This window comes from Phaethon aethereus (genome assembly GCF_964289735.1).
Source record: "Phaethon aethereus genome assembly, chromosome: 1".
NCBI classification, from domain to species: Eukaryota; Metazoa; Chordata; class Aves; order Phaethontiformes; family Phaethontidae; genus Phaethon; species Phaethon aethereus.
Window position 1 is genome coordinate 90,478,028 of NC_138575.1, and position 21,202 is coordinate 90,499,229.

The 21,202-nt window shown below is 39.6% G+C and overlaps 1 protein-coding gene across 2 annotated transcripts in view; it reads left to right on the plus strand.

The window, feature by feature from the left end:
* The window catches only part of GSK3B (glycogen synthase kinase 3 beta), a 153,439-nt gene that overhangs the window by 47,564 nt on the left and 84,673 nt on the right, over positions 1 to 21,202 (plus strand). For both annotated transcript variants that reach the window (XM_082015588.1, XM_082015589.1), the window contains exon 2: positions 11,591 to 11,784. In XM_082015588.1, the coding sequence (XP_081871714.1) occupies positions 11,591 to 11,784 (194 nt within the window). The remainder of the gene's footprint in view (positions 1 to 11,590; positions 11,785 to 21,202) is intronic.

Consider the following 21,202-nt stretch of genomic DNA (forward strand, 5'->3'; position numbering starts at 1 on the left):
GTTAGCTACTACTCACTTTTTGACTTCTTTCCGCTGTACGTCCCTTCCCCAAAGTGGATGTTGGTTCTGAACAGCTGGCAGTTTTCTCACTCTTCCTCCAGTGTTAAAAGATAGGCATCAAATGAATGCCTTTTTGTAACTAGCTTCATCTGTCTTTCTCTTTGGGTTTTGGATGCTGTATCAGATTCCAGACAATCTGTTTTTCACTGTGATTTCACTCGCAGTCTAATTCACTCTCTAGGTTGGATTCTGGGTCTGTGATACTGTTTCCTGGTCTTACAAGGAATAGCATGACAAGTACATGCTGTATTTCTGTCCTGTGTTCAGTGAAGTTGGAGACTTAAGAAAACATCAAGTCCTGGTAGGGCAGAAACTAATTGTGGTGTACTTGGCAGAAGGGAGAAATTGTAAAGCAAGAAGTAGAGTCCTCCAATGTCCTGGAGGGTAGAAAAATGTATCAGAACCCAGAGCTCTGGCTTGGGGGAGAGCTTGATCCTCTGCCCTCCCAGGAAAACTCTGCAGGTTCAAGTTTGTGTTCCTGTTCATTGCACCTGGGTTTTCAAGGCCACCTATGTTTTTTTTTTTTTTTTTTAGAGAAGAAAACTGAGGTTTGGGGGTATGGCATTGCGACAAGGATCGGATGCTGTGGCAGGTAACCGCAGCAGTGTAACAGAAGGGACCCTGCCAAGGAGACTCCAGTAGGTGTGGAACTGCACTCTTCCCCTGCTCCTTCCTCTACAGCTCCATGGTCTGGCAGTGGTTGCAGAGGCCATGGAGAAGGGAGGCTCTCTCTGCTGGCCTGGGCTGCCTGTGGTAGTGGTGACAGCAAGTGCTTCGAGTGCTTGGAGAACTCGTTTGGGTGCTCTCTGTCCAGTGTTAATCTGATAATAGTCCTGCTCCAAATACTCTTCTCTCCTTGAATCTCTGCTCTTCTACTTCTCTCCGTTCTGATGTTGTTCTTGGTTGGTTTTTTTTTCTGTCTCTTTGCTGTTCTTTCTTTCTCTCTTCACTTTTTTCTTAAGCCTATTTCTTTTTAGGTCTGTCTTTCTTCATTCCTTCCTTCTCAAATAACTGTGGCACTTGCCTGAAACAACTGGCCATTATACTGTTTCCTCTGTGGGCTGTACGGTCTCAGCCTAGGTCTGTTGGTCTGCTCTTTCGACTGGGCAGCAGGCACTCTGGGGCAGGAGCTGTCTCTTATTCCCGGTGCTGTGCCTAGCGCAGTGTGGTCCTATTCACACTTGATACTAAGCACTGCTGTAATAAACACGATTGAAAGATTTCTTATGTAAACCCCAGTAGAAGAATGGAGACTTCCTCTAAAATGTTTTAGGACGTTCTTAATTTGTGCAAGTGTGTGGTAGGGAGGGCCTTGGCAACTTGCAGCTACTGCAGGTGGCTAGTCTGTGGGTTTTGCTTAATGGTACAGTCTTGTGTATTAGAAACATCTTAGTGGATGCAGAGGGAGAATGAGAAGGGGGGAAAAAAAAGATTATCTCTGTTCCCAGGGATCATAGATGTACTTGCCAAGTGGCTAGGTGACATATATTTTAACTGGATTCAAAAACTGTAACAAATGCAGTTAAAAGTGAGCCAGGGAGGTCTCCTGCAAGTAGGCAGCCTCCTACTTAAACAGTTTACAAGAAACTACTTTAGTGAAAGGTTTACAGGTCATACCAGATATTTTGATGGGAAGATTGTATGCCTTCTAGGAATTCCCCAAATGCACAGTTTATCATTTGTTAGTATCTTTGAGGGGAGGGAGATTTTGGAGTCTCTGATAGTGCTGTTAAAGTAGACATGTCAGTAGGTGCCCAGTGATGGATTCACTATATTGGCCTTGCTAGAAGACGCTGATAGACTAGTTGAGGGTCAACTGTTGAATGGCACGAACAAGTGGGTAAATACGATCTGTTTGTAACTTGGGGTTCTCCGGTGCCCTGTCAGGGCTCAGTTACAGGGGTTTTATAAGTTATTACATGTCAGCTGAACTGCTATAGTTGTCTTTGGCAAATGTTTGCTAAATCATGTTCCCTGATGATGTAAGAGGGAGGAACAACTAAAGGAAACTCCAAGTAAGAAATCCTGTACTGTAAAGGCTGAATTTCTCAGCTAGCAATTAACTCAGAGCTATATGGCAAAGGGGGATACTGTTGAGGCCACGGTCTCATGCTAAAATGGTGTTGTCATACAGTTTCTGCTCGCTCCCTATCTCTGTCCTTGTCTCTTGTGCTGCATTTAATCTGTAAGCAATTTGGGGCAGGAATGACCTGACCTGAGATTATAAAAACAAATGCTGTTATGATCGCTTCAGTACTTGCTTCCTAATCTGTGGAATCACCTTATCTAAATTTAAAGTTGATTTATATAGCTAAATAACTTTCATGGGGTGGGTTCATCTGTGTGTGGGTGGAGAGGAGAACAGAAAGAGTGCCTACTAAAAATAACTTCTTAATGAGCATGAGACTGCTTATGAAACCCCACTGCAGCCAGTGTTTAGATTACCTTAATTGTATGTTTCTGGTTTTTTGTGTGTTTTTTTTTTTTTTTGTCCAAATCAGAAATTTAAGTATAAGCATTCTGGTTGATATTTTGTTTAGTCACAGAAAAAATTTTCTTTTAATGCGGCTCCCTGAGGTAATAGGGCAGGGTTTTCCTCCCACCCTGTTGTTAACTCCAGCTTGGGAAAGCTCTCTTGCTTAGAAATTTACTGTGTTGGTCTATGTCTGCCATGACAGAAAGAGCACTTGAAGCAAGTTATGTGTAACTGAGAGATGGTTAACACAACCCTTGGATGTGCCTCAGAGGTGTGGGCACCACCTTATGCAGTGGCAGGAAGGCAGGCTTTAGTAAGATGAATCTTTTCTTCAGACACTGCAAGTAAACATCCCTTTTGGATTTAGCTGTTTGGTTATAAGTCAGTGGGATGGTGACCTGCTGGGATTTCATGGTGGCAAATTTTAGCAGCTGGCTGTTGGAATCATACCTGCCATAGTTGGATCCAGGGGAGATCATCTGATGGCCAAGCTGATGGGCATCTGGGCTAGATCAACAGGGCTCTTCCCATCCTTTTTCCTCATGTGTTTTTGGGGTTTTTGTTTGTTTGTTTTTTTAAATTGTTCAGAGTGAAACTTATGCTGGGGTAGACTAACACAGCAGCATGGTCAATATTGTGCTGGGTTTGGCTTCCTTTAGTTAAGATCTAAAAAACTGTAGAAAGTCAATGCCTTAGAGCTTCATGTGACCTTGCAGTGGACATTTTAACAAGCCTATCATGTGAATGTTCTGGGACCTGCTCAGTACCCAGTTCATATTTTTTTAAAGGCTTGTTTACAGTCTTTAACATTAAGCTTTCGAAGAGTGAATTGAATGCCCCCTCCAAAAAATTGTGATTACTTCTAAAGGGAGACTCAAAGCTCCAATGGTATTTGGAATGACTGAACTGAGATGCAGTAAATCCAGATGCTGTTCCATAAGTTAAATTCTAGGAATTTTTTTTTTCAACAGATAAATAATAGGGGGGAAGAAATGTCCCTGCAGCTTGATGTAATTTTATGTGCTTATTATGTCAAATATAGGCATATGAGGCACGTTATTACCTGTAACACTTTCCTGGAAATAGATTCAGGGGTTTTTGGGGTTTTTTTCCTTGTGACATACTGACCTCAAAAAGGCATGAAGACAGCGGTCGGCTGAGTTACATGCTATTTCATTTTTTATAATAAAGTTACATTGTCTTTCTGAGCTGTTACTGCTTATTTTATAGTGATGGTATAGTTTGTTTTACTAGGAAAAAAGTCAGTCACTGATAGTATGTTTACTTTTTAATACGTTTTCTAGTTGTTTTCTGCATAAACTTAGCACTTAGTGCTTTGAATTTGTGTTGCCATTTTAGAAGCTGTTGAGCAAAATGTAGGGGTACTAACATTTTTTTGGGTTACAGGTTTTGCCTTCTGGAAAGTTTTGAAATTGACATGTAAAAAGTATTTGGTTCAAGTAGAATGAATACTCTTTTTTTTCTTCCTTCCTTTGTGTCCAGCTGGAGGCAATGGCAACTTTGATTTCAGGGTGAAGTGTTTTAAAAGCTTTTTACCTTTATGGTCTTTGGCTTTGCAGTTGTTGCTGAAATTTGTCCTGATTATTTGTCTCTGGATTGATCAGAAGTGAATTGACACGTAATTAACCGTGACTATCATTTGTTCATTAACAATAAAGCCAAAGAATGACTGCTTCACCTTTTCATCATTTATCACTTTACTATGTTTTTGTTTAAATTGAATGAAGATTTTGATTGTTGTGGAAAGCAGCATATTTGGTGTTGAGCTATGACACCATTATGTTAGTGCTGGGTAGAAAAAATAGTTTATGTAGGTATTGAATGTTTCTGACCTTCATAAGACCCAGAGCATCATGTTCATCCTGTGCAGGCTTTCTTATTTCAAGCGTAGCAGTTGCAGTTGTATGCTTTAGAAAAGACTCCAATCTAAAAGAAAAATCTGTGATGCAAAAATAACCTTAACTTTCAGAGTTGTTTTTTAAATAATTTCCTTATTAATTTTGTCCACCTACAGTTCTGTCCCAAACTTTCGCAATTTCTATTTCTAGTCATTATTTGCAATATCTTCCCACCTGTGGATCAGAGCCCTGTCTGAAATGTTTGTTCTTTAAATGGGTAGCTCTTAGCTAGAACACTCCAGCTTTCTCTCTTTGACTTAAATTGTTGAGCTCTTAAAGTCTCACTCAAAGTAATGTGTTTTTCTGACCTTATAATAATGTCTGTGGCTCTCTGAATATCTAGTGTTTTGAATCATCACTTCTGAATTTTAGCTATCAGGAGTGAGTGTATTACTCCAGTAGCTGCTGCATGGATGCTGAATAGGAAAGAGAACTTTTTTTTTTTTGTTTGTTTCATTGATTGTTTTTTGGTTTGTTTTGTTTTTGTTTCCTGGCTGATGTTCCTCTGCTTATACAGCTAAGGATTGCTTTAGGTCTCAGTAGCAATGTTGTGCTTAGGCAGTTCTGTTTGTGCCAGGATGCCTTGCAAGTCAGAGTTGATGACTCCACTCTTGGGATGGCTTTACTTGGTTTGGCTGTATGGCCTATTACCTTGGGTCCTGGATCTCTCTGCTTAATTTGTGCCTGTGTAACAAAGGGAGGCTACCTGCTTTTTTCATTGATCTCTACCCTGTGCGTAACTCTAAAACTTGTGTCAGAGAACTTCATAGCTTTTCTTTCAGGTTGTTAAAAAAAAGCAGTAAGTGTGAGGCCAAAAATTAATGCCAGTGGGACCTCCTACTATATATATTAGATCATAGTTATGTTGAAACTTATGGACTAGTGCATTATAATTTGATTAATAATCATGTTTGTTTCTGTGTACATGTTCCTTCATTAATTTAGGATGTGACAGCAAGTCAGAAACCCTACAGAAGTCACAGTGCTTTTGCATCAATGCTTCCCCCTCCTCACCTTTTTTTAAAATGAACCTGTAATCTCTAACAATATGGAGTCCAACAATCCAGTCTCTGTAAACCACCTTACTGCTTCTTTATTCATTATCAAAGTAGCTGGTATGGTACTTAATCTGAAATGGTTGTCACATTTACAGGATCATATGGATCCATCCCACCTCCGAAGTTCTCAGTGTGTTCTGATTCCTTTCAAAAATCAACATCACTTCTCAGGCTTCTTAGCTAGCTCTTCCACAATCCTTGGATAGAAATTGTGAGATTCTTCTGATTTTAAGTAATGTCTGATGGCCGCTCTTTTATTGCAGTATTTAGTTACAGTCAATAAGTCAGATAACATTTCCTGTGCTAAAACAAGTATGTGTGTAAAATTATATATATAAAACTTTTTTTTTTTAGTGAATGCATCTGCCTTCTGGATGATGACTGGCACACTTACAGGGTTTTTTTTGTTCAATGTTTGACCTGAGCTATTTTTGAAATTTCAAGGAGTCCTTTTGTTTGGAGTAAATTTAAAAACCAAAACGCGTCATATTTTGTTAGACTTCTTGCTTTGATTCCCTGAGTTTTTCTGACTTGGTCCTTGAATGTTCATTTCTATCTTTTACTGTCTCCCACTTGTCAGCGTGCAGTTCACTGATGAAGAAAGGAAGCTGTCTAGTAAAACAGTTAATACATACCATGTTTATACTTTCTCACCTGTACTGGCTTATAATTATTAGCTTTTTGTTAAATTAACCTTTTAAAAAATGCAGTAGGGAAAATAATTAGAAAAATATCATCTAGCACTGTGACTTCTACTGCTGACAGCATATTGCCTCCAGCATACGTTGCTCACCCTGAAAGCTTTCAGAGCAGCTGATGACCTCCTTCTTTCTTCACATACCACGAACAGATATCTAAGAAGCCGGGTGTTTTATTTCATCGCTTAATCTGATGGTCGACATCAGATCCTAGCAGATAACTTTTTTTGTGCTTTCTATTAAGACATTTGTTTCATGAAGTACTCAGATATTTTGACCTTGTCAATTATCTGTGACTGAAAAATGCCAATGCAGTTCTGATAGACTTCCATCCCTTTCTGATCACTCCTTTCTCTATAGATAGTTGTGTCAGCTGCTTGTTGTAACCTATTCAAATTGGTAGGGGCTAGATCCAACAGTGCAGGGTTTCCATGCAAGTGACTTGTTGACTGTATTTCATTAAGATGAAAGAGTGTGAAGAAGCCTTAGACTTGGGAAGGGGATAAGTAGTCAATATTGACTTAATATTGAGCCTTATCTTAATGGGGAGGTGACACTGAGAATTATAACAGGTCAGTGGAGATACTTAAGTGGAGACAGACAGCTACATGACGTCAGGCTTTGTAGACAGTGTGTTGTAGATCTTCGAAGTTTTCTTTGAGGACTTAAAAACAACTGAAGTACCATCTAATGGGAGGACCTGTGTGCACGCCAGCAAGGAGTAGTGTAGCAATTGGAGGGGGGAAGCAAGGGGAGACAGGTAAAGTCAAAATAAAGAGGAAAAGGAAGAGTTTGTAGATGGTGCAAAGGATTGAGGTTGCATTTGAAGTAGGAAGAAAGCAGCTGTAAACATCCTACTAATTAATTGTTTCATCCCTTCAACTTCAAAACATAGAAGAGGAGGAGGAGCATGTATATGTAGTTGAAAGAAAAAAGAATCATAGATCTCTATGTGCATTAATGTGCATTTGTACTGCTTGGTCAGAAACTAAAACAGCTGAAGGGATGTAGGGCAGATGTAACTTTGGACTTTCTCCAGGCCCATTCAACAGAAAATGTGGGGGGAATTCTGTTCAATAGCGAAGGATGCCTTTCTCCGAGGGCTGAATTCAATTTTATTGACTGACAGCTGTGTTTAGGCACTGCCAAAAAGTATATGTGCAGTACACTTGTGCAATGGTCTGAGCTAGAAGTAGGAACGTGTAGCTGGTGGGGTATTTATGTGACAAAATGCTCGTCCAGTAGAAGAATCCCTTGTCTCACCTGGGTAAACATCTGCCACCTTTTTTTTTTTTTTGAGATGCATGCCTCTTGTTCCCAAACCATATGAATATTTAATTAAAATAATACTGATCCATATTCATTTTGGTTTAATTAGTGAATTGTATAAACAAAAGTTAAAATATAATTTATTCAACCTTTTTTTGAGTGTACAAAACTGAATTAATACTCAGCTTGAAAGGGTAAGTGGCCATTGGCATTAGATGAAATGATGACATGAGCCATTCTAAAGTCATACCAACGTACTGGAAAACAGAGTTAGAGCTTGCACTGATGCTCCAATAAACTGTAGTCTTGTAAGTGAAATATATCCTTTTCTTCCCACAAACTGATGAGTATTCTCTGCTTTGAAACCACTGGTCTTTACTGAATGCTCGTGATTTGTCCCATATGGTCATCATGTGCTAAAGGTGGAAAGTGAGCTAAGAAGATCAAAGTATTTGGGAATTAAAATGTTTGGATTTTGTTTTCAGTTGCACATCAGACTTCTGGAATAACCTCTTCATCAAAAAAAAAAACACTCCCAAATACCACAGCATGGATGTTAAACATCAAAATGATGTGGGGAAATGCTTTTAAGGGTTTGCATGAAACATACCAAGTGCAAATACAAGTGTACTACAGTGTTACAGCTATCTGTTTTTACTTGTGCTTCTGTCCTGGATGTTACAGAGGTGGTTTGCCTACATGATGGTTGTACAGTCACATGAATCTGCTTTTTTATTACAGTAAAGCTAGGTCATATTGTCGTTTGCTCCAGAAAGCAGCTTTTTTCTCTATGAATACTAGTGACTCTTCTGATGTGAGCTGTGCTCTAAGAGCTATTCAGTATTTTGGAGTTTGGTCTGGCCTTCCTTAAGTTTTTCAATTTAATGTTCTGGTTCTACTGTAGACCTACAATCGAAGGGGTCGAAAGTATTGAGTATTTGACAATACCTGCTTACCCAGTGGGGCCACTAAGTCTGACAGTTTGAAATAAAACAAGAGGTGAAAGGAATGAGATGAAAACTGTCTAGGGTTCCCATTAAGACTTGTTGTGTTACAATGCTTCTTGATGTTTGCTGCTAGGAGTCTCAATTTGGAGGTACTGAAGATTGCTGGAAAAGGGTGTTCCTCTCTGCTGTCTTTTGTCATGTTGAGGCCAAAACCAGTATTTCCCAGAGCTGTTTAATGAACTCCTTAATATGCTATTTGGCTGGCAAGTCAACTCTTGCTGTCCAGGCAATAAAAACTGGGATAACCATTCTGAACTGTGCATGGTCTTCTGAACAGTACATACATCTGTGTAGTGTAATGAGTGGCAAAACAGGCTTGGGGCCCCTGGATGCTGATGTGATACAAATACTTAGAGCAGATATCCTGGTACTAAGTACTTCAAGTCTCAACTAGTATTGCCAGGGACAAGCGTTCTTTTAACCTCTAAGACTTCAGCAGTCTTGATTTTGGGGAAGTAGGGAGTCAATCTCATTGACGTTTTGTGTTCAAAAAGCGTGTAGATGTGTCACTTTGGGACATGGTTTAGTGGGCATGGTGGTGTTGGGTTGACGGTTGGACTTGATGCTTAAAGTTCTTCTCCAACTTTAATGATTCTGTGGTTCTGTGACAGTAATCTCAACACTCTGGCCTTGTGACCAAGGGCGGGGGGAAGGCCCCCCCCCCCCCAAGTGGGGGAGTAGGGGATTACCTTTTAAATTATGAGAATTGTTGCAGTAAAGCAGATATCGCCTATGTATATGCGCTGTGTTAGAATGCTAATCATAGCAATGCTGCTTTTTATTTGCCTGACTATTCTATGAGAATTACACTTTCAACTTGTTTATGAAAAAAAAGATTTTAATGTTTTTTTCTTTTCCTGGCTTCCATTTATTTCTTACAGTTATCAAATGAGGGTGAATTTTCCATGCAGCTCTAGTCTGCTTCCATTTATGTTCCTCTCTCTCCTTCTGAGCAGACATTCACCTATTTTAAATTTTCCTTTTTTGTTGTTGTTTCCCTTGTTTTCTCTTCAAATGTGTAAATCTACATCTCACCTTCTTGTGAATATTTTGTAAGCTGTGTATTGCTTGGCAAGTAATTGGCACCCTTTGCACTAATGTGCTTTGTTTTAATTTGTTCATTTGTTTCATGGAGCAGTTGGATGCATAAAAGCAAACAATTTGTAAGGACCTAAAAGTAACACAAGAGATGAGCAACAGTTAATGTGGGTTTTTCAGGAGCAAATCATGCCAAGCCAACCTGCTTCTCTTCTGGATCTTACACGCATCTACTAGTACTACTTCTATACCTGTATCTTGACTCTGAAGTTTTCAAACTAGCTTTCTCATGAGAAGCCCAGGAAAACAATGGGCTACTAGAAATCCCCTGAAAGGCATGCAGAATGGTTTGGTTATTTTGTTTGAGCATAACAAGATGTTCAAGATAAAATTAGGGTGAGCTATTTAATGGTTTTTTGCAGTCTTTAAGCAGTCCCACAAGATTCACTGGTTTTCACGAATTTGTTAGATAAACTTCACATAGCATCGTGACATGGATGTCCTTCTGGTGGTGACTCTGTGCTTGAAGGATGTGACAAGCTGGTGAAAGAGCATTAAGTAACCTTGGATGCAGTTCAGCTGGGACAAATGCAGAATGTTAGGCTTTGATAAGAGTCATCAGGTGTGTAAGTAGAAAGTGCATGAGGATTGGACAGGCAGCAGCTCTGTAGAGAAGAGATTGATACACAAACTGACCGTGAGTCAACGGTGTTGCAGCATTGCACAAGCTGCAAACATTGTGCTGGGCTGTACAAACAAGTGTGGTGTAAGTCAGACAAGAGAAGTCACCAGCACACTGGGTAGAGCTGAAGTAAACTTCCTCTGCAAGGTCTAGTTCTGGGTACCGTACACGAGAGATTTTTAGTAGTGTGGGGACAGGTCACCCAAAGAGAAATAACTTCTCTCTCATGGTAACTTTCTTTGCAACAGTGCCTCATATATTTGAGGGGGATAACGGGGAAAGAGGTCAGGGGGGAGCTGTGCCATTTTCCATGCTTTCTGGGGACAGAACAAGAAGTGATTCATTTAAACTGCAGTAAAGGTGATCTGAACTACCTGTTAGAAAAAGTCTTTCTAAATGCATGAGGAGCAAAGGGCTGGAAGAGACTCCCTGGGGAAGTTTTGGAAGGAAGGTTTCTTAATAAGCAGATGTGATAGGCATCTCTTCAGTGCATTTTCTGTAGAGTTGCAGAGTGAATGTTGTGGAACAGCAGGTTTATGTTTTCTTGCAGCCCCATTTGATTCTGTAACCTGAGCTGTTGTAATTGAAAAGTAGTAAATGCTCAGTGTGTGCGCTTGCAAATGCCTAAAATTTTGGTCCCGTTACAAACAAAATCAGACTTTCAACAAGAGGAAGCACCATTGGTGATAACAGTGGTGCTAAAAGTAGGTAATGGTCGCTTTGTCTTTTCATGGGAAAGTGCATGTGTGGTTAGCTGTAGACTGCTGAAACCCACAGCTGCTGCATCTGCACCAAAGCACATTCACCTGTGCAGCACCCACCATGATCTTGCATCCTGATTGCATGTCCGTATCTGTGTTCTGGTTCGTGTCAAGGTAGAAGCCAAGTGCGTGCCGTCATTATCCTTCTCCCCCTTCCTTCCCCTGCCCCAGGAGTGCCTTCCTCCTTTGAAGTAAATCTAGGCATGGAAGAAGAGAGGAACAGGACTGTGCCATATGATGCAGCCTAGGTTTCACTTCAAGTGCACACAGCCAGCTTTGTCAAAGGTGTTGCTTCCTAATGCATGCTGAAGCTTTGTATGTAGGTGGGTTGGTAAACAAACTTTGTCAGTGCTTCTGGTTTTTGTTGTCATGTATGTATGTCTATAAGGGACAGCGCTGCTTTGCAGGCTATACTGACAGTTTGGTTTCTTGTCACCACTTAGCATATTTAAGTAAAAAATATGCTCAGTGTTTTTTTTGCATTTTATCAGATTTTTTAATTTTTCTCTATAATATTGAAACACAACGCTGATTTAAAGATTTGCTTTGCCCTCTTTTGCTTCAGTCATGTTGGTCATCTTATTTACACATGTATTTTGATTATTTCTGTATCTCTTCCCAGGAGACAAAGATGGCAGCAAAGTGACTACAGTAGTGGCAACTCCTGGACAAGGTCCGGACCGACCACAAGAAGTTAGCTACACAGACACCAAGGTGATTGGAAATGGATCTTTTGGTGTTGTGTATCAAGCCAAACTCTGTGATTCAGGAGAGCTTGTGGCCATTAAGAAAGTCCTGCAGGATAAAAGATTTAAGGTGAGCCTGTGCGTAAGTTCAGAATATTTTTCGTGAATGTTATCTCATTTTCCATGTCTTAGCAATGTTTTTGATATTTTTTTAATTTATTTTCATTGGAGCACATAAATGCACATAAAAATTTCCAAGACTAAAGATTGAACAGACGGTTTATGATAAAGGGATATAATTTAACTTAAATATCAGTGAGTCAGTATTGTTATGATTATTTGGATTAGTGCAAAACAGGAAGCTAAAGATCCTAATTTGATCATGTGGTGCTGTTTCCAGGTTGCAAACTAGATTTTTCAGACAATGAACTGGAAAAACAAGGGAAAAGCTTGTCTTATGCTTACTTTTTTCTTGCATAGACTCTTCTCCAGTCGTTAGTAAATAAGCTGCTGGAAGGAACAGAAGCCTTTGGGCTTTGTTCTTGGTTGTTGCACCTACAAAGTGGAAGGCTGTATTTGAGTAATTCGGAAAGTCCTCAGGCCAAGCAAGAAGATAACAAATACTGAGCCCAGGGCAATTTGGACTGAAGGCGAGTTACTTCCCTTTGTTGTCTGATGTATAAACATGATATTTTCTGGTAGTTTTAATAGACTAGTGATTCTTTATTCTAAAGAAGTAGCCTAGAGCTATATTTTTTATCTGGTGATATTTAAACCAAATAAGTTAAGGACTGTCAGCAACCTCATCACTGTTTAGTCCTCTGCTTAGTACTTGGTGTGCTCAACTGCTTTCCTGTGTAGCCAAGTGGCCTGCAGCTAAACTTGTGCAAGCAGTGAATGATGGCAAAGACACTGGTTTTAGCATCTGAAATCAATGGTGTGGGTTTTAGCATCTGAAGGCCACAGCTTTCATGACTATAGAAGCATAAGGACAATACCTAGAGAAGGTGCCATGGATAATCTTGTTGGCATGGTGTACATGGTAAAACTTCTGAGCTTACAAATAAGAAGCAGCATATTTAAGGAAAATTAGCAATTTGAGACTTCTTTTTTACAATTTGATACTTTTAGTTTTAGACTTCTGAAGGCTATTGGATGACATTTTTTTAATCTCAGTTTTCTCATTTTTCTAGTAAGACTTCATGTACAGCCAGCTTCATTGGTAATGTTTGTAATTTGTGTCCTGTTTTGGTAGCAAAAATCATTCTTTTCGAAGTGTTTTGAAGGAACTGGTGTATGCCTTTTCCTTGAGTCTTGAGATTGATGCTTTCATTGCCACAGGTGTCAGCATATCACAGATGCATTAGATGAAGAATGGAAAAGGAAAGATATGTTTAACTTAATGTAATCATGCAGCATTGTTTAACTTGTAATTGAGAAAGGGTTGTAAAGTTCTTATGTTGTTCTTTCTCTGAGTTATTTCTGGACTGTATTAAGTGTTGAAGGCAGTTAGTACTAGGGAAGCATGCAATACAATGTAAGAGTGGATTGTTTTAGAAGAATGGAAGAGGTAGAGGCATAACAGATGGTCTAAACCTAGTCATGCTTGAAAGAGCTTTTTGATGTCTTCCTATTGCATAGTTTCAGGGGGAAGGCCAGGATATTTCCCTTACCATGTCATGGTTGGTAGATGTCAGCTATTGTTTTGGACCAAATTCTTTTATTTCTTTAATCTCATGACTTTGAGATTGTGTAGGGTTTCAAAATGAAAACTTAGCCAAGCATTTTAGTTCCTGCCCATCAGATACTAATAGTCTGTGACATCTTAATTTTTTTTTATAAACCTCTGTTGGGCATCTAGAATAAAATGTAGGTGTTTGATTGTTTTTGTTTCAGTAGTTAATTCAGTGGCATTTTGTTGTCTGACTAGATGCCTTTTTATTGCTGAGTGTTTCTTTAAGTGATTAGGAAAAACATGACATCTTTTGAATATTAGCCCTCTTTTTGTTTAAGGAAAAAAACCAACAAAAAGCTGAAAAGCCTAGTAGTGTGTTTCCAGTTTGGACTCTGAACTAACGTTCTCTACAGCTACCTGAAAGGGAGCTTGTAGCCATGTGGGTGTTGGTCTCTTCTCCCAATATCACCAAAGTGATAGGGCAAGAGGAAACAGCTTTAAGTTGTACCAGGGGACATTTAGGTTGGATATTAGGAAAAATTTCTGCCCCAAAAGGGTTGTTGAGCATTGGAACAGGCTGCCCAGGGAATTGGTTGAGTCGCCATCCCTGGAGGTATTTAAAAGACATGTAGATGTGGTGCTTAGGAACACGGTTTACTGGTGGACTTGGCAGTGTTAGGTTCTAATGGTTAGACTTGATCTTTAAAGGTCTTTTCCAACCTAAATGATTCTATGATTCTATAATTGCCCGTGTATGATGGCATAAGCTGAGAACATCTAGTACCTGGAGGCTTTAATACCCCTGAACTAGATAGACTTACTATTAAGTGCATGTGTAGATTTACAGGCAGATACCATTAACTGGAAAATATTTAACTTCAGTAATTTGCATGTGTCACATCTGCAGTAGTACCCAAGTTACACATGTTTTTCATGTTCTTATCCCAAACTTGTGTCCCAACTGCACAACATCATTTACCTCTGGTCTCAGCTGTCTAGTTTTTCCCATCATTCATCACTTTAGTCCTCCCTTTCTTTTCACATTCTGATCTGGAAGTGTATGTTCTGTTGGCAGGAGGTGTAAATTCCTGCAGGCTGGATGAAAGCCTTTGCCTGGACGGATCTGGAAGCTAGAGACATGTATCTTACATCAAGAATAGCATACAATTACTTCAGGATATGCTACTCTTTGGGAACATCTGATCTAGGTTGTAAATGCTGGACCAGATGCTTTATCAATTAAACAAGGAACTTTGAATGGCTGTTGGCCATACAGTTTAATTGCAGCATAGGGGCGGACCAGCTCTTCTGTTGAGAGTGCTGAGCTGTGGCGTGCAGCTCAGCTGGGCTGTTACCACTGCTGCATGGCTGGCTGAGACAAGTTCCAAGCCCTGGTGAGTGGAGTTCTTGAAGAAGTCTGCCACTTCTTCCCTCATTAATGTACACCCTTGCTTTGGCAGTGACAAGGAAAACCCTGTTGTAGACAGCCAAAGGTGGCAGTATTTTTGTTTTAAATTGCTTGTTTTAAATAAACTTCATCAGCTTCTGAGGGAAGAGAGGGAGCACTTTAGAAACAGCTGTCTGCACTAGTCCCAGTGGTGGAGAAGCAACAAGAGGAAAGTAATGCATGGAAGTCACTTGCTGAAGCGTAGCCATCAATGAAATTTTGAGCTGTATGCTTCAAGCTGGTGCCTGTTTATCTCTGTATCCTGATGGATTTATCTTGATACATGCAGTAGAATTCCTTTGTTGTGATTTAGAGCTTTTAAAAAAAAAAAAAGCTTTTAGAAAAGCCAGCAGGAATTCTTGAAACTTAAAGGGCATGATTCAGAAACTTAGGACCTCCCCAGAGAGTGTGACTTCTAGGCTCCTTCTGCATTTTGTGAATGTGGAGGGAGTTTATTGTGAAGATGTGGAAAACGCACCGCAGTTGCCAATATTTAGATCTCTGTCAGGAAGTTGAGATACTTTTATCCAGTTTTAAAGCTATCTTGAAAACTGGAACCACTGGGGGGAGGTGGTGTCTTTTTCTGTCTCTTTTTTCCTTTTTTCCTTTTCCATTACTATGACAAGTTTCTCAGCAGCCTCCACTGAAGTGGAAGCAGCATTGATCTATGCCAGAACAAAGTAAGTGTAAAATCTTTGCTAGAGAGTCGAATATTACAGTTTCTGTGATGGTAAAGGTAGTTTGCAATGCTCCTACCTATTTACTCCCTTGTTGTAGTTTAGTGGTTCTCCAGCTTGGCAGCGCAGTTCCTCCATGGCTGTATGTCAGACAGGGTCTCTGAAGTGCTCTGGGTTTTAAAATGAGTATGTGTAGAGGTCAGTGTAACCTAGAGCAATGGTATTGGCATACTAAGGGTAGAGAAAAATGGCTGAAAAATATATAAAATGCAGAGATCTATGCTTAATTTTAGTTTGCAGTTCTTCTGCTTTTAAGGTAGATGTCCATATGAAGCGTGAGGAACTTGAAGTAATGTAACTTTGGACAATTACATGTTACTTAAGTGAGTAGTTGCTGTGGTTTAACCCAGCAGGTTTTTAAAAAAAAACAACAACAAGCAAACAAACAAAAAAAACCCCACACAGTTGTTTGCTTACTCTGGTTGCCCCCCTCCCCGCCAATGGGATGGGGGAGAGAATTGGGAAGAAAAACAGGTAGAACTCGTGGGTTGGGATAAAGACAGTTTAATAGGACAGGACAGGGAGGAGAGAATAATAGTGATAACAATAATAATTATAAAAGAATATACAAAGCAAGTGATGTACAGCGCAATTGCTTACCACCTGCTGGCCGATGCAGTTAGTTCCTGAGCCACGGTACCTCCCCGGCCAACTGCCCCAGTTTATATACTGAACATGACGTCATGGTATGGAATATCCCTTTGGCCAGTTTGAGTCAGTTGTCCTGGCTGTTTCCTCTCCCAGCTTCCTGTGTACCCCCCTGCCTTCTCGCTGACAGGCCAGCATGAGAAGCTGGACAGTCCTTGCTTAGCAACAACTAAAAACATCAGTATGTTATCAACATTATTTCCATCCCAAATCCAAAACACAGCACCACACCAGCTATCAGAAAGAAAACTCCATCCCAGCCAAAACCAGGACAGTATTTAACAAACTACATGCTGTTTATCGTTCATCTGTGGGACCACAGAATTTGTCTCTAGTCAGTATCGAGGGTCATATTTTCTTTGGTTGTGGGTTGTTTCCGCCCCCCCCCCCCCGCCCCGTTAGAAGCTTAACCAGGGTGTGAGAGAGATGTTTCTCTTTGAAAAATAGTGTAAGATAGCTATCCACAAGCTTTCAGGGACAAAATCCATTCAAATGGCAAAATACCCTAAAGAATACGTCCCAGCTTTCATAGATCTATACTGTGTTTCTGCTTTTATCCCACAGATTCATAAGAATAGGTCTTCCTGCAAAGCATTGGTAAAGACAGATGCAGTTGAATTATTTATAATATTTTCAGTTATTTTCATCCGTGTGTCTGTGCAGGCCCTTAACTGACACAGCCTAATTGTGATGTTTGAAAAGAAAGTACTGGTAGCATAAATTTTCTTGCACTGCTTCTGTTGGTATGTTCATTGGAATATTCTTCAGATTAAGAGTGAAGGCATGTTGTTGTCTAATTCTGCAAAAAGCAATAAGCAAGCAGGTATGTTAGCACAAATAGGAAATTCTTAAGTCTAGTTTTTGTTATTTCTGTTATTCTATGCCCATTCTTAAGAAATCCTGTTGGAAGGAATGTGAATTGCTAGAAATATTTCTAAGCTGACTGAGAATAAGTATTTATTCTTCGTATCTGAATTGCAGTACTTGATGTTTCTGCTTTAGCACTAGACTGTTGCCATCTAAATGGTGAAGAGTTCCTAATAATCCTGCACTTTTTCAGACAGTCTAGATTGGGCATCACATTTCTTGTTAATAGCTCATGTAGACCTTTAAGTGTGCAGCAAGAGAAAGCCAAATTCCGTAACGAGAACCATTCACGCCATTCACTCTGTCAAGTCATTCATGGACTGTGTAGGTTTAGCACTCCAGCTGCGTGTGCCTGCGGCTTAGTTACCTGAATTATTCAAATATGCAAATTTCTGGAGTGTGAGAGGATGTCAAACTAGGGCCCTGATGGTCCATAAACGTGAGGCCCTGCATCGATAAAGTTGAGGCCACTGAATAGTAGGCAATGCTCTTTTCTATTTTTAGTTACGGGAGGAATATATGTTGTGATAGTTTGCATGATTTTTTTTTTTTTTAAGTAGAATCTCAGTGTTAATCTGAGCCTTAAATCCAATAAAATAGCAGGATGGAAAAAAAGTCTATGTTGAGGTTCTGTTTTCTCTTTCTCTGCTGGGTATGTGTACTGTTGTGAGCTGTTTGAAATGCCTCTGAAAGAGCAACAGCTTTCCTTCAGTTCCTGCCTCAAATATGTCAAACTGCTAAGTATAAAAAGATCCTTTTTCAAAGTAGCCTGTATCCATTGTTTGTGTTAATTACAGCAACTTTGATCATAGCAGCTCACATGAAAAATGTAAAACCACAAGGAATAATTCCCATTGAAAAATGACTAAGTGTTTAGATTCTTAAGTTATGTTAACTTTTCAAGAGACTTTTCTCCCTAAACCGTTCAATAATCTGAAGTTGACCCAGTTTTTTTAACAGGTGGTGTGTCTCTGCTTATGGTTGAAAGTGTCATTCTGTAAACATGCATGTACAAAAAGTGTTAACCTGTTGACTAATGAGATGTCTTTTGCTTTCAGAATCTCAGTGGTTAACAGACCACTGTGAGAGTCCAACTCCACATCGGGTTTAATTAGTTCTACTCGTGGTTGACCCTCCCTGTCTTATTTCTTGGCTCTCAGTTTTCCTTGGCCGGTTAAGGTGCAGCAGATAGTAGCATTATATTGAAAAAAGGCTGTATTTTCAGGGGGCTTCAGTCTGCTAAGGTCACTGTTGGTGTAGCTGATCTGTTTTGAGGAGGGATGTACCTAGTAAGACTTAAGTCTATTTTGCAGTCTGTAAGCTTGGACTATAGATAGTCATGTCTCTAGTCTGACAAAGAGGAGTTTGACACCTGGGATCCTGATACATGTTGGGGAACCCAACTGAAAAGCTTTAAGGGAAAAAGTAACACTGTCTCTTCAGCGCAGGTTTGTTCTCCCTTTGCCAGGTTTAGCCAGAATGCAAGAAGCATCTTGCCTTTTTAATGTTTCAGCAAATCCATCCTCCAGGCTCCTATTTTCTATGTATTGTAGCTTTGCGATGAGAATGTTAAATGTATAGTTGAAGAGAAGCTGTCATTACTGCTGAAATTTGAGATACCAACTAGAACTCTGACTTTCTTTTGTCTGTATGTGCCTGAGCTGTAGACCCTTTCAATCACATAGTGAAGTACTTAACTTCCAATTCCTTCTTTAGAAAGGGGTAATCACAGAGTTTTAGAATGAACACTGTCTTCATCTTAAGTCAATATTTTAAGTCTTGAATACAATGTAGAGGTTGGACCTGCTCTGATGTATTCATGATCAACTTTCTCTGTGACCTCTTGTCATCTGCACAGGTTTCCACTGAACTAAAGACTGCATTTTGTTAAATTAATCTCTGTGTGAGATAACTGAACTCTTATATCTCCATGTAAGGATTCTTGAATATTCAAACATTAATTGGCAGGGCTTCTCTCTAAAGAATGTCTTTTTTATTTACTCTATCTCATTTCCAAGGACTTCCCAGTTGAGTTGGAAGCACCCATGGGATAAAATTCACAGAGGAAAGACATGGCGATGAGAAGTAATAATATTTAAGCACCTTTCTTACAAGTCTTTGAGGACTTGCACATCTTAGCTACTTTGAAGATCTGAGGAATAGTGAATCACTGTTCATAAGACCATTATGGAGGTGGCACTTTTTTAAAAGCCTTAATTTTTTTTTTATATTAAATAGCTACAAAGAACACCCAGAACAACAGATCTGTCTTCAGACTACTTTAATGTGATGGCTTGTGTTTGTATCACAAGTAGGGAAGGAAGTCTGAAAATATTTTCCAGTGACATTGGCAAATATTAAAAAAATTATGTAAAACTAGCAGAAGGAAGATAATTGGGCTCGACTCAAAGCCTTTTCAAAACTATCCCTCTAGTCCTACCTATCCCCATTGGATGCAGTCCCTCTTAAAGACTGGGACTATCAGATACAGTTTGCAGAATGGGAGATGCCTGGGCATGCGTTTAGGGTATTTTCCATTTTCTAAAGAGCTGGAGGGCTGCCTTTGGTTCCAGAGTGTTTCTTCCAGTCTGCGCTTTAACACTTGTACAGAAGCCAAATTTGTAGCTCTGGTCCGGCTTAGTTTAGCCAGATTATCAGAGATGTTAACCCAGATAATAGCGTTTCCAGTACTTGATCTGTCTGTCTCCTGAAAGCTAGCTTATTGGAGCCAGTCCTGTCATTTGCCTCTAACTGCAGTTGCAGTGTCTGTCTGTTCACAGCACACCAAAGAGGCTGGGTAGATACCAGAATTCTCACTCACAACCTTGTATTTCATTCTGTTTTCCAACTTCTGCAAACACTGAGTTTTGCTAGCAAACAAAAAATCTGTTTCTATCCTTGCTTTTGGCAGTCTTTGAAGTAAGCAGTATACTACTCATATCAGCTGAGACCTCCCTGAACATACTTTTGCAGACTAGAAGGGATCTAAGAGGGCTAAGGAACATCATCTTCACTTTGTATTATCTTAAAGTCTTTGTGGTTGTGTTATGACTGTTTCTAGAGATGTTTCTATAATCTGAGAAATCAGTTGGATGCATAATAGGTATTAATGCAGAAGAGGTCTTCAGTTCGGCATGTGGAGATGAATTGGAATTTGTATTAAGGGCATTGATTTCAGTTTTCTTTTTTAGCTGGGGAGTTGGACTGAAAATTGCTGCCCAGGGAATGCAGCATCATCCAGCTGCGATTGGCCGGGGGAAGAGGAGGAAGTGCTCTCCATCTGCAGACATGGCTGCGTATGCATGTAGAAATGTGTTTCCACTTGTTGCCATGTGGAAACCCACATGTTAATAGGGAAGTATCTGCCATGAGAATGTGTTCTCTTAAAAGGGAGGAATCAAGAGCCCTTAAGGGCTTCTTATTTCCCCTTACCCTGTGGATGCTAGCATGAGGCGTCTGTGTAGTAGATAAGTGCCACAGTTCAAGTGGTGCATTTATTTGGGACTTTGAACTTTTCTATTTCCATGAGTTTTTCTGTGGTACTCCCAAGACTAGGACCAAAGATAGGATTTTAAAACAAAATAGCCATTCGTGGTCAACTTTGTCTCTTCTCGTCCACTTCTAGTGCATAACTTGAGACTAAAATTACACCTATCTGTCCAATGTGTATCTACTCACCAACAAAAAGAACCTTAAGATACATTAAATTTATAAAAAGTCTTTTTTCCTCACTGGTGCCGATAATTCGTATAGCTGCTGCGATAATGATTTGGTTTATATTTTTTTGTCTCTTATGTCTGCTAAAGGGAGTTCAGATGTCTGATGTTCATGAAATACATATGTTTATATATACACACATTTCATGGAATATATATATTCCTAAATTAAGCTGGAGACTGCTTTGAGACACAGAGGTTAAAGAATAATATTGTAGGAATGCTATTCTGAAATCATGATATTCAGAGTGAAGATTACAGTTTAAAAATTCCAAACACTTTAAGGTATGGAAATGTGTAATTTAAAGCATATAAATAACTGTAACTCTGCCATACAGTGAGAGCATACTGTAACTGGGTGAGTATAGTTGAAGATGCTGCAGGATTCCTGGCCACATTAAATTCTATTTTTAAAAGACACTTTCCTTTCCTTTGAATTTCCAGTTTTGCTGCTTAAG